Genomic DNA, 18,150 nt, shown 5'->3' on the forward strand with positions numbered 1-18,150 from the left:
TATTTGTTTTTAATCAGAATCTAATAAAGTCAGATTTTATCTTTATATCAGAAAATCAATATTTCCGGCGTTTTTTTCCCGTTTTTTTTTCTCGACATTTACCATATAGGTGAAATAATGTTTTAGTTTTATGGTACAGGTTGTTACGGATGCGGCGATACCAAATATGCATTGTTTTTATTATTTTTTAGGTGTTTCTTTTTAATAACTCATTTGCTATAGAAAAAGGGAATTTTGGGGCTTTATTAATTAATTTATTTATTTCACACACTTTATTTATTTTTTACACTTTTTTTACATTTTTTATTTGTTTTATAACTATACTTGGACCAGCAATACTCTGATTGCTGGTCCAGTACTATAGCCTGCAATACACATGCATTGCAGACTATAGAGGAAGTGTGTCTATGGAGACGCATAGACACACTTCCAGCATCACAAGCAGGATCATCCAGGTAAGCTGGGGTCCTAGCTGCCCAGGGTCAGTAACCAGACCCCGGGCTACATAAAATTCATCAGGGCACCCCCCGATCTCGCCGCGGGGGGTGCCCGGGGGGTGGTGGTGATGTGACAGAAAACTCTCTCGATGTTGCGGACATGTGTCCGCTGCAGCGGAAGGGTTAATACTGCTGATCGGAGCAGAGCTCCGACCGGCAGTTCACTGGGGCAGCTTGTCCTGGCGGCCGGCGCCATTACTGGTCAGTAATAGTACTGACCTGAACGCGAACGTGCTACTTGCCAGGACGTACTATTACTGACCAGAGCGTTAAGGGGTTAATCCATTTTTGGTTTTGTCCAACTTTCATTGTCATTCAAAGAAATGTTTTGGGAAACGGCATTCTGATTTGATTATGCATTTTCATACTTTACCTAAATAGCGTTAGGCATTCTATAAAATGCCTAGGTATTCTATATAATGCCTGCGTTTCGTACTTTGCCTGTAACATGCATTTTACTGTAGACCTTAAAGGGACTTTGTGGGTTGGGAGTCACAGCTGTTCCAGGTAACCTCCTACACTGGAATCTATGCAGGGGATGGAGCCTTCTGCTTCCATTCTTACAGAGGATGTAATAATGACAACTTTGCATTATCATTTATTTGTTCATTTTATACATGGGAAGAATATGCAAATCTGTCTCCCAAGATGTAAACAGGGAGACAGTGCCTCTGTTATGCTGCCCTCTATTGGGAAGCACCCTGAACATCATGCCCGACTTTCCCAGAAGTCTTTACTGCATGCCATCCGTAGCTGAGAAACTAACTTGGTAAAAATCCCACATTATGCAGTAAAGACTTCTGGGAAAGTCGGGCATGATGTTCAGGGTGCTTCCCAATAGTGGGCAGCATAACAGAGGCACTGTCTCCCTGTTTACATCTTGGGAGACAGATTAGCATATTCTTCCCATGTTCCCTTGCAGTGGAGCAACTATGGCTGTATAAGTCTCCACACACCTGAAAAAGTGGTCTCTCCCTAAGGAGTGACATTATCTTCATTTTATACATTCAATTTCAAGACGAGAAACCTATGACTATATTAATATTTTTCACTAGATGGCAATATAGCTCTGAAGCTATTAGGGAGCTTAGTTTTAAATTTGTAACTGTTTTACCTAACATTAACATTAATGAATCAGTTATTACAGTATGTTCAAGAGAAAAAGCTTGGCCAGCACAAGTTAATCGGGTGCCAAAGTCAGTGGGTAGAATAGTGTTTATTATAATGTACATTAAATATGTTTAATTGTTGCAAAATGTTGGTTGCTGAAACAGCTTTATTGGCAACAAAGCTTGATCTTCAGGCCATTAATAGCTGATCAGTAGGTTGCTCACACTCAGCCCCTGCACCAGTCAGCTGTAAGGGACTTCTACAAGATCCAGTACTTTTTAGTGTACTGAGCCACAAGTAGACACTTTCTTACATTATACAGTCACTGTGTAGTGTACCCAAGGTAGCAATAGATGATGCTTAAAGCGTACCTTTCATGTCCTCGGGCACATGCGGTTTTATATACTGCTAGAAGGACGACAGTATGCTGAATCCAGCGCACTGTTGGCTTTCCCCTTGTGTGCCCCGGGATGCGTCATCATAGTATAGCGCTACGGACAGACTGTCAGGAGGGGCGTTCCCAGTTAGACTGTCAGGAACGCCCTTCTAACAATGAAGAGCTATCGGTAAATGCACTGATATCTCTTCCACGGGGGCACATAATGGGAAACCTTACAGTGCACTGAATTCAGTGCACTGTTGGCTTTCTAGCGGTTTATGAAACTGCATGTGTTTGTGGACATGAAAGGTCCTCTTTAAGGCTAGGGTTACACAGCAATTTTGGCTGTGATTCCCGTCACAGCCAATGTGAATGGAGTCACATTGTGACCACAAGGGTACTACTACCGCCGCAAAATCTAGTTGCAAGTAAGTAAACTATTGCTTGACTTTCTGTGACAGTCACAGCACTCTTGGGTTTCTGTGCGACTCCATTCAGTAACATGAGTGAAGGAGTTGGTTGGTAACACAGAGATCTTTTGTCAAACAACAGGAGTCATGGGCAATATCGCCATGTAGCCCTAGCCTAAAGGTGTCATGGTACTGGCTCAGCTGCATTGTACATGTGTTCAGTTACCACTTTTTTTTCTTCAGAAAAAGCAGAGCAGGTCTATCAAACAATAACTATGACAAACTTAGACAAAAGGGGATATTTACTAAGGCTGGATTTTTACATGTAATTCAGAAAAAAAAAACTGAAAACCTTCTCCACCTTGTGTAACAATAAATGAGGCTATGACTAAGGCACTTGTATACGTCCTGAAACGCGTAAGCTCCATCATGATCATGTGTCCTGAATGGGTGATGTAATCCCCTTTTTACCTTTTGATATGAAGTAGAGGTTATGTTTTATCTACATGTGGCCTGCTGGAACATTTTTTTTACATATTTGGATTTTTACATGCTAATTTTTAAAATAAAGTACATTTGACAAATTATATGTGCATCTTTCCCCTGTTCATTTGCCAAAAAGCTACATCATTTATGAAGAAGAGAAAAAAGGAAACTAGAAAAGAATAAGGAGGAATGTGGGGGGAGAGTGGATCTATTTTAGGATTTAGTTTTACCATTGGGTGGTCATGGTATATTATATAGAACATAGTGACCAGTACTTATATGGAGTGTAAGGCTCCATCAGATGTGGATGGGATAATATAATCATCCAAAGGAGACCATATCCATGGTCCATTCCCAAAAGTAGAAGCTTAAATTGAAGCTCCTGGGTCCCAGTGCAAAATCTGTGCTATTTAGATTAGTAATATTTTTTTTCAGAATGACCTTTGGGGCCCCAAATACCATTAGCAGTGTTCTGAGTGATCTCTGATTTTATCTGTGAGCTCCTGTCATTCTCTGTGAGCTTCTGCATTTGTTTACATGTACATGTTCCTGTTCTGTTTTCCTATAACTACTATGATGCCTTGGGCCACTGAGAGCTGACTTACACCATCTCCCTCTCTCACTCTCTCCCCTTCCCGTTCTCTCTCACACCCCCACCCTGTTTCGCTAGCTAACTGGCCCACTACGAGCCTTTACTAACTAGCTCAACCCCCGCACCCAACCAAACTTAACTTCTACGCAGGATCTTCTAGGTATGGTACGTCAATTCCTTAAGGGCAGAGTGCAGGCATGCGCAATAGCCGGCACTCCAGCTATATTGCACAGGCGTGGGTGGCCAGCTGGCGTTAAGTAGAGGAGGTGCCAGCCATCCAGAAGAAGTGACATCCTGTACTCAGAAGATCCTGCCCAGAAGGTAAGTATGATGGGGTGCGGGTTTGAGTTAGTTAGGAAGGGCTAGTGGTGGGCGGGCTAGCTAGGGAAACAGGGGGGGGGTGAATGAGAAACAGAGAGGGAGAGAGGGAAGTGGTGTGAGACAGCTCTGAGTGACCCAAGGCATCATGGTAGTTGTAGGAAAACTGAAAAGGAAGATGCCCATGTAAACAAATGCAGATCACTCAAAACACCTCTAATGGTATTTGAATTCACTTATTAACTTATTAATGCACTAGCAGAGCTTTTTGGAAAAAAAAAATTGTCCGGAAAATCCCTTTACACCTTCTAATCCAGTATATGGTATCGGCTCTAACTCTATAGAAGAACTCTTAGTTTGTCAATGAGTGGTGAATAATTTTGTGTATATAATGATGTGTAAACAGACTTCAAGGTAATCAGGGTATCTTGGGAACTGCTGGAAAGAGGTTAAAATGTATTAGTGAAATTGTAGTTTTAGGTTAAGGACTAGAGATGAGCGAGTACTGTTTGGATCAGCCGATCCGAACAGCACGTTCCATAGAAATGAATGGATGCACCTGGTACTTCCGCTTTGACGGCGGCCGGCCGCTTAACCCCCCGCGTGCCGGCTACGTCCATTCATTTCTATGCGAGCGTTCTGTTCGGATCAGCTTATCCGAACAGTACTCGCTCATCTCTATTAAGGACCTTGGATAGTGAGCTATTTACTCAGGACTGACCTGAACCTGGACCACACAGAGAATAGATTAGGAAGGGTAATGTGTGGGGTGGATATCAGTAGCGATATGTCATCTGCGAACATATATAGATTATGGATTATGGTGAGCAGAAGATCTCTAATGGTAGGTGCGCTGTGTATACAAATTGCTAGGGGCTTTTGGCTAGGATAAAGAGAAGGGGAAATATGGGGCATACCTACTGTGTATCCCACTGGATAGGGAATAGATTGGAGCAAAATCCTTTACAACAAATGAAGGTCAGCAGTTCTGTATATAGGACATGTGTCCAAGTAAGAAACTGTTGGGGCATCCCATTGTTGTAATATTGCAGATAGGTAGGACCATGTCAGGTAAGACTTTCTAAGTATCTAAGGAGAGTAACATGGCAGGAATGCATCTAGCTTGACACACATGGATTAGGAGAGTTATGTGATGGCTATTATCAGGAACTTAACTTCTAGGAATGAAAATAACTTGATCTGTCCCTTTCACAGAAGGGAGTAGAGTGGAATTTAGTGGTAGTCACTAGAGATGAGCGAACACTAAAATGTTCGAGGTTCGAAATTCGATTCGAACAGCCGCTCAATGTTCGTGAGTTCGAATGGGTTTCGAACCCCATTATAGTCTATGGGGAACAGATACTCGTTAAGGGGGAAACCCAAATCCGTGTCTGGAGGGTCACCAAGTCCACTATGACACCCCAGGAAATGATGCCAACACCTCTGGAATGACACTGGGACAGCAGGGGAAGCATGTCTGGGGGCATCTAACACACCAAAGACCCTCTATTACCCCAACATCACAGCCTAACAACTACACACTTTACACACTCAATACCACATCTCTGACAGTAGGAAAACACCTTGAAACATGTGTATTTGGCACTTGCAGTGAGGAGAGCTTGTCACCAGCAGTGAATTTGGCCCTTGTAGTAAGTTGAGGTTGGCACCAACATTTGTTTTGAAAATCAGGGTGGATTGAGCCTCTAACCAGCAGAGTTTGGGCAAATTCATGGTGGAGGGAGCCTCTAAACACCCCAGTTTGGGCAAATTCATGGTGGAGGGAGCCTCTAAAAACCCCAGTTTGGACCAATTCATGGTGGAGGGAGCCTCTAACCAGCCCAGTGTGGGCAAATTCATGGTGGAGGGAGCCTCTAAAAAACCCAGTTTGGACCAATTCATGGTGGAGGGAGCCTCTAACCAGCCCAGTTTGGGCAAATTCATGGTGGAGGGAGCCTCTAAAAAACCCAGTTTGGACCAATTCATGGTGGAGGGAGCCTCTAACCAGCCCAGTTTGGGCAAATTCATGGTGGAGGGAGCCTCTAAAAAACCCAGTTTGGACCAATTCATGGTGGAGGGAGCCTCTAACCAGCCCAGTTTGGGCAAATTCATGGTGGAGGGAGCCTCTAAAAAACCCAGTTTGGACCAATTCATGGTGGAGGGAGCCTCTAACCAGCCCAGTTTGGGCAAATTCATGGTGGAGGGAGCCTCTAAACAGCCCAGTTTGGGCAAATTCATGGTGGAGGGAGCCTCTAACCAGCCCAGTTTGGACCAATTAATGGTGGAGGGAGCCTCTAACCAGCCCAGTTTGGACCAATTAATGGTGGAGGTAGCCTCTAACCAGCCCAGTTTGGACCAATTAATGATGGAGGGAGCCTCTAACCAGCCCAGTTTGGACCAATTAATGGTGGAGGGAGCCTCTAACCACCCCAGTTTGGACCAATTCATGGTGGAGGGAGCCTCTAAACAGCCAAGTTTGGACCAATTCATGGTGGAGGGAGCCTCTAAAAACCCTAGTTTGGACCAATTCATGGTGGAGGGAGCCTCTAACCAGCCCAGTTTGGGCAAATTCATGGTGGAGGGAGCCTCTAAACAGCCCAGTTTGGGCAAATTCATGGTGGAGGGAGCCTCTAACCAGCCCAGTTTGGACCAATTAATGGTGGAGGGAGCCGCTAAACAGCCCAGTTTGGGCAAATTCATGGTGGAGGGAGCCTCTAAACAGCCCAGTTTGGACCAATTCATGGTGGAGGGAGCCTCTAAAAAACCCAGTTTGGACCAATTCATGGTGGAGGGAGCCTCTAAACAGCCCAGTTTGGGCAAATTCATGGTGGAGGGAGCCTCTAACCAGCCCAGTTTGGACCAATTAATGGTGGAGGGAGCCTCTAAACAGCCAAGTTTTGGGAAATTCATGGTGGAGGGAGCCTCTAACCAGCCCAGTTTGGACCAATTCATGGTGGAGGGAGCCTCTAAACAGCCCAGTTTGGGCAAATTCATGGTGGAGGGAGCCTCTAAAAAACCCAGTTTGGACCAATTCATGGTGGAGGGAGCCTCTAACCAGCCCAGTTTGGACCAATTAATGGTGGAGGGAGCCTCTAAACAGCCAAGTTTGGACCAATTCATGGTGGAGGGAGCCTCTAAAAACCCCAGTTTGGACCAATTCATGGTGGAGGGAGCCTCTAACCAGCCCAGTTTGGGCAAATTCATGGTGGAGGGAGCCTCTAAACAGCCCAGTTTGGGCAAATTCATGGTGGAGGGAGCCTCTAACCAGCCCAGTTTGGACCAATTAATGGTGGAGGGAGCCGCTAAACAGCCCAGTTTGGACCAATTCATGGTGGAGGGAGCCTCTAAAAACCCCAGTTTGGACCAATTCATGGTGGAGGGAGCCTCTAACCAGCCCAGTTTGGACCAATTCATGGTGGAGGGAGCCTCTAACCAGCCCAGTTTGGACCAATTAATGGTGGAGGGAGCCTCTAAACAGCCAAGTTTGGACCAATTCATGGTGGAGGGAGCCTCTAAAAACCCCAGTTTGGACCAATTCATGGTGGAGGGAGCCTCTAACCAGCCCAGTTTGGGCAAATTCATGGTGGAGGGAGCCTCTAAACAGCCCAGTTTGGGCAAATTCATGGTGGAGGGAGCCTCTAAACAGCCCAGTTTGGGCAAATTCATGGTGGAGGGAGCCTCTAAAAACCCCAGTTTGGACCAATTCATGGTGGAGGGAGCCTCTAAAAACCCCAGTTTGGACCAATTCATGGTGGAGGGAGCCTCTAAAAAACCCAGTTTGGACCAATTCATGGTGGAGGGAGCCTCTAAACAGCCCAGTTTGGGCAAATTCATGGTGGAGGGAGCCTCTAAAAACCCCAGTTTGGACCAATTCATGGTGGAGGGAGCCTCTAAAAACCCCAGTTTGGACCAATTCATGGTGGAGGGAGCCTCTAAAAACCCCAGTTTGGACCAATTCATGGTGGAGGGAGCCTCTAAAAAACCCAGTTTGGACCAATTCATGGTGGAGGGAGCCTCTAACCAGCCCAGTTTGGACCAATTCATGGTGGAGGGAGCCTCTAAAAACCCCAGTTTGGACCAATTCATGGTGGAGGGAGCCTCTAAACAGCCCAGTTTGGACCAATTCATGGTGGAGGGAGCCTCTAAAAACCCCAATTTGGACCAATTCATGGTGGAGGGAGCCTCTAACCAGCCCAGTTTGGACCAATTCATGGTGGAGGGAGCCTCTAACCAGCCCAGTTTGGGCAAATTCATGGTGGAGGGAGCCTCTAAAAACCCCAATTTGGACCAATTCATGGTGGAGGGAGCCTCTAAACAGCCCAGTTTTGGCAAATTCATGGTGGAGGGAGCCTCTAAAAACCCCAGTTTGGACCAATTCATGGTGGAGGGAGCCTCTAACCAGCCCAGTTTGGGCAAATTCATGGTGGAGGGAGCCTCTAACCAGCAGAGTTGTGGGAAAGCAGGGTGGAGGGAGCCTCTAACCAGCAGAGTTGGTGGAAATCAGGGTGGAGGGAGCCTCTAACCAGCAGAGTTGGGGGAAATCATGTTGGAGGGAGCCTAGTATTAGCAGAATTGTGCAACGCTTATGGTGGATGAGTATGAGGATGCGGAGGAATTGGAGAGGTTGAGTACAGACATGGAGTTTCATGTTGGGGTGCTTTACACAGGTGGGCACAAAAATGAAGGCTCTATCCAGTGGTGGTTCATTTTTATCAAAGTGAGCCGGTCGGCACTCTCAGCTGACAGACGGGTGCGCTTGTCAGTGATGATGCCACCGGCTGCACTGAACACCCTCTCAGATAGGACGCTGGCGGCAGGACAGGACAGCACCTCCAAGGCATATAGGGCAAGTTCAAGCCACAGGTCCAACTTCGACACCCAATACGTGTAGGGCGCAGAGGGGTCGGAGAGGACAGGGCTGTGGTCGGAAAGGTATTCCCGCAACATGCGCCTATACTTCTCACGCCTGGTGACACTAGGACCCTCCGTGGCGGCACTTTGGCGAGGGGGTGCCATCAAGGTGTCCCAGACCTTAGACAGTGTGCCCCTTGTTTGTGTGGACCGGTGAGAACTTGGTTGCCTACTGGAGGAACTGCCCTCCCTGCCGCCAACGTCACATGCTGGAAACATCTCCATCATATTCTGCACCAATTGCCTGTGGCAAGCATTGATGCGATTGGCCCTCCCCTCTACCGGAATAAAAGACGAGATCCAGTACTGGTTGTCCTCCATGATTTTGACAATACGCTTGTCGGTTGTAAAGCACCCCAACATGAACTCAGCCATGTCTGCCACAGTGTTAGTTGGCATGACTCCTCTGGCCCCACCGGAAAGTTCAATCTCCATTTCCTCCTCATCCTCCATGTCTACCCATCCGCGCTGCAACAATGGGACGATTCGAAGTTGCCCGGAAGCCTCCTGTATCACCATCACATCATCGGACAACTCTTCTTCCTCCTCCTCCTCCTCCTCCTCCTCCATTAAACGCAGTGAAGCGGACAGATGTGTGGACCTACTCTCCAGCTGTGACGGATCGGATGCTATCCCTAACTCCTCTGTGTGATCTGAGTTATCCCTGATGTCAATCAGGGATTCTCTCAGAACACACAAGAGCGGGATTGTAAGGCTCACCATCGCATCCTCAGAGCTCACCCTCCTTGTGGACTCCTCAAAGACCCGTAGGATGTCACAAAGGTCTCTCATCCATGGCCACTCATGGATGTGAAACTGAGGCAGCTGACTTTGTGGCACCCTAGGGTTTTGTAGCTGGTATTCCATCAAAGGTCTCTGCTGCTCAACCACTCTATTCAACATCTGAAACGTTGAGTTCCAGCGTGTGGGGACGTCGCACAAAAGCCGGTGTTGTGGCACATGCAGGCGTTGCTGGAGAGATTTTAAGCTAGCAGCGGCTACTGTCGACTTGCGAAAGTGGGCGCACATGCGCCGCACTTTCACCAGTAGCTCTGGAACATTGGGGTAGCTCTTTAGGAAACGTTGCACCACTAGGTTGAAGACGTGGGCCAGGCATGGAACATGTTGGAGTCCGGCAAGCTCCAGAGCTGCTACCAGGTTCCGGCCATTATCACAAACGACCATGCCTGGGCCCAGGTGCAGCGGCTCAAACCATATTGCCGTCTCATCGAGGAGGGCATCCCTCACCTCGGAGGCAGTGTGCTGTCTGTCCCCCAAGCTGATCAGCTTCAGCACAGCCTGCTGACGTCTACCAACGCCAGTGCTGCAACGTTTCCAACTCGTAGCTGGGGTCAATCTAACAGCGGAGGAGGAGGCGGTGGCGGAGGAGGAGGCGGTGGCGGAGGAGGAGGCGGTAGAGGAGGAGGAGGAGGGGGGTGTTCTTCTCGTGTCCCTGCCAGGAATGTTAGGCGGGGAGACGAGGTACACCGGGCCAGTTTGGGAAGCAGTCCCAGCCTCAACTACATTCACCCAGTGTGCCGTCAGTGAAATGTAGCGTCCCTGTCCGCATGCACTTGTCCACGCGTCGGTGGTCAAGTGGACCTTTGTGCAAAGCGCGGAACTAAGGGCCCGCCTGATGTTGAGTGACACGTGCTGGTGCAAGGCGGGGACGGCACACCAGGAGAAGTAGTGACGGCTAGGGACGGCATAGCGAGGTGCCGCAGTTGCCATCAGGTCCAGGAAGGCGGGAGTTTCAACAAGCCGGAACGCCAACATCTCCTGGGCCAGCAGTTTAGCGATGTTGGCGTTCAAGGCTTGCGCGTGTGGGTGGTTAGCAGTGTATTTCTGCCGCCGCTCCAATGTCTGAGAGATGGTGGGTTGTTGTAAAGAAACGCCTGATGGTGCCTTTGATGGTGCAGGAGAAGGAGATAAGACAGGACCAGGGGAGGATGAGGTAGAAGTCAACAAAGTGGCGGAGGCAGATGAAGTGGTGTCCTGGCTCGTCCTCTGGAGTGCATCGCCAGCACAGTCAGCAGTGGCAGTGGCAGAGGCAGAGGCAGTGGCAGAGGCAGTGGCAGTGGCGTGAACGGCAGGCGGCCTTTGTCCTGCCGTTGCTGCCTGCCACTGATTCCAGTGCTTGGATTCCAAATGACGGCGCATTGAAGTGGTGGACAGGTTGCTCTTCTCAGAGCCCCTAATCAATTTCGAGAGGCAAATTGTGCAGACAACACTATATCTGTCCTCGGCGCATTCCTTGAAAAAACTCCACACCTTCGAGAAACGTGCCCTCGAGGTGGGAGTTTTTCGGGGCTGGGTACGAACTGGAACATCTTGGGAGATTCCGGGTGTGGCCTGGCTTCGCCTAAGCTGCTGACCTCTGCCTCTGCCTCTAGCTACCCTTTTTGGTGCTGCACCTGCCTCAACATCCACACTACTTTCCCCGCTTGACATCCCCCCTGTCCAGGTCGGGTCAGTGTCCTCATCATCCACCACTTCCTCTTCCAACTCCTGTCTCATCTCCTCCTCCCGCACAATGCGCCGGTCAACTGGATGCCCTGACGGCAACTGCGTCACATCATCGTCGATGAGGGTGGGTTGCTGGTCATCCACCACCAAATCGAACGGAGATGGAGGAGACTCTAGTGTTTGAGCATCTGGACACAGATGCTCCTCTGTTAGGTTCGTGGAATCGTGACGTGGAGAGGCAGGTTGAGGGACAATGAAAGGAGCGGAGAACAGCTCTGGGGAGCAGGGACAGTTTGGGTTATTGTTCTGTAAAGCTTCGGAATTTTGGGAGGAAGGAAGACAAGACTGTTGGGTAATAGGAGGAGAGGAGGCAGAGTCTGACTGGCTGCTGGACAATGTGCTGTAAGCGTTCTCTGACAGCCATTGCAAGACCTGTTCCTGGTTCTCGGGCCTACTAAGGTTTGTACCCTGCAGTTTAGTTAATGTGGCAAGCAACCCTGGCACTGTGGAGTGGCGCAATGCTTGCTGCCCCACAGGAGTAGGCACGGGACGCCCTGTGGCTTCACTGCTACCTTGCTCCCCAGAACCATTCCCCCGACCTCGCCCACGGCCTCGTCCACGTCCCTTTCCGGGAGCCTTGCGCATTTTGAATTCCTAGTTAGAAATTGGCACTGTATACCAGTAGTAAAAATTGTGGGTGCACGTAACCCCAATATATTCTTTGAATTACCAGTCAGAAACTGGCACTATATGGCAGTAGCAAGAAATGAGGGTATTTGTATTCCCAATATATTCTTTGAATTCCCAGTCAGACACTGGCACTATATGGCAGTAGCAAGAAATGAGGGTATTTGTATTCCCAATATATTCTTTGAATTCCCAGTCAGACAATGGCACTGTATACCAGTAGTAAAAATTGTGGGTGCACGTAACCCCAATATATTCTTTGAATTACCAGTCAGAAACTGGCACTATATGGCAGTAGCAAGAAATGAGGGTATTTGTATTCCCAATATATTCTTTGAATTCCCAGTCAGACAATGGCACTGTATACCAGTAGTAAAAATTGTGGGTGCACGTAACCCCAATATATTCTTTGAATTACCAGTCAGAAACTGGCACTATATGGCAGTAGCAAGAAATGAGGGTATTTGTATTCCCAATATATTCTTTGAATTCCCAGTCAGACAATGGCACTGTATACCAGTAGTAAAAATTGTGGGTGCACGTAACCCCAATATATTCTTTGAATTACCAGTCAGAAACTGGCACTATATGGCAGTAGCAAGAAATGAGGGTATTTATAACCCCAATATATTCTTTGAATTCCCAGTCAGACAATGGCACTGTATACCAGTAGTAAAAATTGTGGGTGCACGTAACCCCAATATATTCTTTGAATTCCCAGTCAGACACTGGCACTATATGGCAGTAGCAAGAAATGAGGGTATTTGTATTCCCAATATATTCTTTGAATTCCCAGTCAGACAATGGCACTGTATACCAGTAGTAAAAATTGTGGGTGCACGTAACCCCAATATATTCTTTGAATTCCCAGTCAGACACTGGCACTATATGGCAGTAGCAAGAAATGAGGGTATTTGTATTCCCAATATATTCTTTGAATTCCCAGTCAGACAATGGCACTGTATACCAGTAGTAAAAATTGTGGGTGCACGTAACCCCAATATATTCTTTGAATTACCAGTCAGAAACTGGCACTATATGGCAGTAGCAAGAAATGAGGGTATTTGTATTCCCAATATATTCTTTGAATTCCCAGTCAGACAATGGCACTGTATACCAGTAGTAAAAATTGTGGGTGCACGTAACCCCAATATATTCTTTGAATTACCAGTCAGAAACTGGCACTATATGGCAGTAGCAAGAAATGAGGGTATTTGTATTCCCAATATATTCTTTGAATTCCCAGTCAGATAATGGCACTGTATACCAGTAGTAAAAATTGTGGGTGCACGTAACCCCAATATATTCTTTGAATTCCCAGTCAGACACTGGCACTATATGGCAGTAGCAAGAAATGAGGGTATTTGTATTCCCAATATATTCTTTGAATTCCCAGTCAGACAATGGCACTGTATACCAGTAGTAAAAATTGTGGGTGCACGTAACCACAATATATTCTTTGAATTACCAGTCAGAAACTGGCACTATATGGCAGTAGCAAGAAATGAGGGTATTTATAACCCCAATATATTCTTTGAATTCCCAGTCAGACAATGGCACTGTATACCAGTAGTAAAAATTGTGGGTGCACGTAACCCCAATATATTCTTTGAATTCCCAGTCAGACACTGGCACTATATGGAAGTAGCAAGAAATGAGGGTATTTGTATTCCCAATATATTCTTTGAATTCCCAGTCAGACAATGGCACTGTATACCAGTAGTAAAAATTGTGGGTGCACGTAACCCCAATATATTCTTTGAATTACCAGTCAGAAACTGGCACTATATGGCAGTAGCAAGAAATGAGGGTATTTGTATTCCCAATATATTCTTTGAATTCCCAGTCAGACAATGGCACTGTATACCAGTAGTAAAAATTGTGGGTGCACGTAACCACAATATATTCTTTGAATTACCAGTCAGAAACTGGCACTATATGGCAGTAGCAAGAAATGAGGGTATTTGTATTCCCAATATATTCTTTGAATTCCCAGTCAGACAATGGCACTGTATACCAGTAGTAAAAATTGTGGGTGCACGTAACCCCAATATATTCTTTGAATTACCAGTCAGAAACTGGCACTATATGGCAGTAGCAAGAAATGAGGGTATTTGTATTCCCAATATATTCTTTGAATTCCCAGTCAGACAATGGCACTGTATACCAGTAGTAAAAATTGTGGGTGCACGTAACCCCAATATATTCTTTGAATTCCCAGTCAGACACTGGCACTATATGGCAGTAGCAAGAAATGAGGGTATTTGTATTCCCAATATATTCTTTGAATTCCCAGTCAGACAATGGCACTGTATACCAGTAGTAAAAATTGTGGGTGCACGTAACCCCAATATATTCTTTGAATTACCAGTCAGAAACTGGCACTATATGGCAGTAGCAAGAAATGAGGGTATTTGTATTCCCAATATATTCTTTGAATTCCCAGTCAGACAATGGCACTGTATACCAGTAGTAAAAATTGTGGGTGCACGTAACCCCAATATATTCTTTGAATTCCCAGTCAGACACTGGCACTATATGGCAGTAGCAAGAAATGAGGGTATTTGTATTCCCAATATATTCTTTGAATTCCCAGTCAGACAATGGCACTGTATACCAGTAGTAAAAATTGTGGGTGCACGTAACCCCAATATATTCTTTGAATTACCAGTCAGACACTGGCACTATATGGCAGTAGCAAGAAATGAGGGTATTTATAACCCCAATATATTCTTTGAATTCCCAGTCAGACAATGGCACTGTATACCAGTAGTAAAAATTGTGGGTGCACGTAACCCCAATATATTCTTTGAATTACCAGTCAGAAACTGGCACTATATGGCAGTAGCAAGAAATGAGGGTATTTGTATTCCCAATATATTCTTTGAATTCCCAGTCAGACAATGGCACTGTATACCAGTAGTAAAAATTGTGGGTGCACGTAACCCCAATATATTCTTTGAATTCCCAGTCAGACACTGGCACTATATGGCAGTAGCAAGAAATGAGGGTATTTGTATTCCCAATATATTCTTTGAATTCCCAGTCAGACAATGGCACTGTATACCAGTAGTAAAAATTGTGGGTGCACGTAACCCCAATATATTCTTTGAATTCCCAGTCAGACACTGGCACTATATGGCAGTAGCAAGAAATGAGGGTATTTGTATTCCCAATATATTCTTTGAATTCCCAGTCAGACAATGGCACTGTATACCAGTAGTAAAAATTGTGGGTGCACGTAACCCCAATATATTCTTTGAATTCCCAGTCAGACACTGGCACTATATGGCAGTAGCAAGAAATGAGGGTATTTGTATTCCCAATATATTCTTTGAATTCCCAGTCAGACAATGGCACTGTATACCAGTAGTAAAAATTGTGGGTGCACGTAACCCCAATATTTTCTTTGAATTCCCAGTCAGACACTGGCACTATATGGCAGTAGCAAGAAATGAGGGTATTTGTATTCCCAATATATTCTTTGAATTTCCAGTCAGACAATGGCACTGTATACCAGTAGTAAAAATTGTGGGTGCACGTAACCCCAATATATTCTTTGAATTCCCAGTCAGACACTGGCACTATATGGCAGTAGCAAGAAATGAGGGTATTTATAACCCCAATATATTCTTTGAATTCCCAGTCAGACAATGGCACTGTATACCAGTAGTAAAAATTGTGGGTGCACGTAACCCCAATATATTCTTTGAATTCCCAGTCAGACACTGGCACTATATGGCAGTAGCAAGAAATGAGGGTATTTGTATTCCCAATATATTCTTTGAATTCCCAGTCAGACAATGGCACTGTATACCAGTAGTAAAAATTGTGGGTGCACGTAACCACAATATATTCTTTGAATTACCAGTCAGAAACTGGCACTATATGGCAGTAGCAAGAAATGAGGGTATTTGTATTCCCAATATATTCTTTGAATTCCCAGTCAGACAATGGCACTGTATACCAGTAGTAAAAATTGTGGGTGTATATAGCCCCAATTCTATTGCTAGGGGACTTGCAGGGTATTTCTGGGGTGAAGGTGGGGGGGCACACCGTTGGAACGGGTATCGGGGTATATATCGGGTATACGGGAATACACTGACAGTGTATTCCATTCAGGATCCTGGGAAAGCTGGGTTGCGGCGATTGAGCCCGTCAGTGCCACGTTACACTGACAAGCTTCTCCCTGGAATTTAGCTCTTACAAGAGCTGTTGTGGTTGTCTTCTCCTTCCTATCCTAGCCTGTCCCTGCCTACCCAGAATCTAAGCCCTAGCTAGCTGGACGGAAACCTCCGTCCTCGGTGAATTGCAAGCTCAGAATGACGCGAACCTGGGCGGCGCTGTTCTTTTAAATTAGAGGTCACATGTTTTCGGCAGCCAATGGGTTTTGCCTACTTTTCTCAACGTCACCGGTGTCGTAGTTCCTGTCCCACCTACCCTGCGCTGTTATTGGAGCAAAAAAGGCGCCAGGGAAGGTGGGAGGGGAATCGAGTAATGGCGCACTTTACCACGCGGTGTTCGATTCGATTCGAACATGCCGAACAGCCTAATATCCGATCGAACATGAGTTCGATAGAACACTGTTCGCTCATCTCTAGTAGTCACATTTTCACAGTGTACTTTGCTTACATACTTAGATATAATCAGGAAAAATACACAAATACAAATGACACTTGGCAAGCTGTCCTGATTTTCATAACTTAATGGAGAATATGAAAACCATTTCTTGTTAATGGTACATCTCCATAAACATTTCCTCCCTTCAGAATGCAGCTTCAGCTTCTAAGATTTACTACTCCACTAAAGTTCGCCCTCCAACTTTTCCATTGGGAAGGAGAAAAGGAATAAGCCTGTCCTGTTGATTGGGATCATGTGCATAATACATTCTGCTACTGCTGATGGTGCTTGGCGTTCCTGCATAGTCGACAAGTGCTAGAGTATCACAGTAAATATCTGTCAAGCATTGCCTCACTGAAGTCTACTCCTTACCCTAGCATCTGCTTCGTACTTGTCATCTACTTGTCATATTATACCATTTTAGGTACATTGAATCTGTTGATCCCTGATACTGGATACAACCTGTGCGTTACCATGCCTCCTTCTGGAGCTTAGTTTTCTTTCAGCTTGAATAGAGAGTAGAGTATAGAAAACTGTAAAATATATGAAAAACTGCAAGTATGGACGTGCCTTTTAGGGGTAGATTTCTGTGGATTGCAGATAACCTGTGTATTTTAGCATCATTACTCTGGCAACTATTGTGGAATGTTCTGCATATCAAGAGAGACAAGAGGACAGCTGAGCCCGACAATACACAGGTAGCCCAACAATCTTTATAGTACAATGGTGTTGTCATTAAACACAGTATCGTCTACATAAATATTGTATACGTTATACTATTGTGTTGATTAACTTATAATATTAGGCTATACATTTCACATTGCAATTTACTTAATTTCTTTTTATCGCCTCTGTTTTTCTGAATTTCTAGTACATCAGGCCATATCAAATCATATTAACAAATAACAAGAATTTTTTAAATGAACTATAGTTTGCAAGATTTGTGTAATAAGCATTGAATTATTAGCCTAATGTATATTTGTGTTTTATGTATGTATGCTTGTGGCAGCTAATGGGGAATCATAGGTGGTATTATATGTTTTGACATGTCAGGTGACACATACAGTAGTAGATTGTGTATATACACTACAGTGAAAGCAGGATACCCATAAACTTGCTATTTATATGTAAACAAGCATATATACCTTGATAGAGATTGGTCCTCAAAATACTGTGCATTGGAAATGTTTAGTTTGTTTTATGCTGAGTCATAGATGTCTGTATTGAGTTTTTATTTCACCGTTTAAATGTTAATATTTTTCATGTTTATCCTTCTATCTAAACACATAGAGAGTTTTTATTACTTTACCCAGACTATGTACTTGATGATAAAATGTTCTATACATAAAACTATAAATACCCTGACGCAAAACATGAAAAAAAAGTTCCCTGCGTGAACGTAGTACAAAAACAAAAAACAGTATATATCAGTATATACCAAGAATAAAATAACAATTGCTATTTATTTAAATACATATATAAAGAAAATAATGCACACAAATGTAACAAAACCAAGACAACTCAATAGAGAAGGATATAAAATATAACCAACCTCAACTGAAAAGAGAAGACGTAGAAGGAACTATGTCAAACACAAAAAATAAACCAAAATACTAATGCACGATAATACCAGTTTATAACATGTCTGCATGCATAGTAGTGAATAATTCTAAT

The 18,150-nt window shown here is 45.0% G+C and overlaps 1 protein-coding gene across 2 annotated transcripts in view; it reads left to right on the forward strand.

The window, feature by feature from the left end:
- MYLK4 (myosin light chain kinase family member 4) overlaps positions 1-18,150 on the forward strand; it is a 123,166-nt gene that overhangs the window by 45,824 nt on the left and 59,192 nt on the right. The window contains exon 1 of one of the 2 annotated variants that reach the window (XM_075270748.1): positions 16,919-17,174. The exons of the other annotated variant lie outside the window; for it this stretch is intronic. Within the exon in view, the coding sequence (XP_075126849.1) occupies positions 17,037-17,174 (138 nt within the window). The 5' untranslated portion in view covers positions 16,919-17,036. Of the gene's footprint in view, positions 1-16,918; positions 17,175-18,150 lie in introns of those variants that run through there. 2 annotated transcript variants of the gene reach the window in all.

The sequence above is a fragment of the Leptodactylus fuscus genome, chromosome 4 (genome assembly GCF_031893055.1).
Source record: "Leptodactylus fuscus isolate aLepFus1 chromosome 4, aLepFus1.hap2, whole genome shotgun sequence".
In the NCBI taxonomy this organism is placed as follows: Eukaryota; Metazoa; Chordata; class Amphibia; order Anura; family Leptodactylidae; genus Leptodactylus; species Leptodactylus fuscus.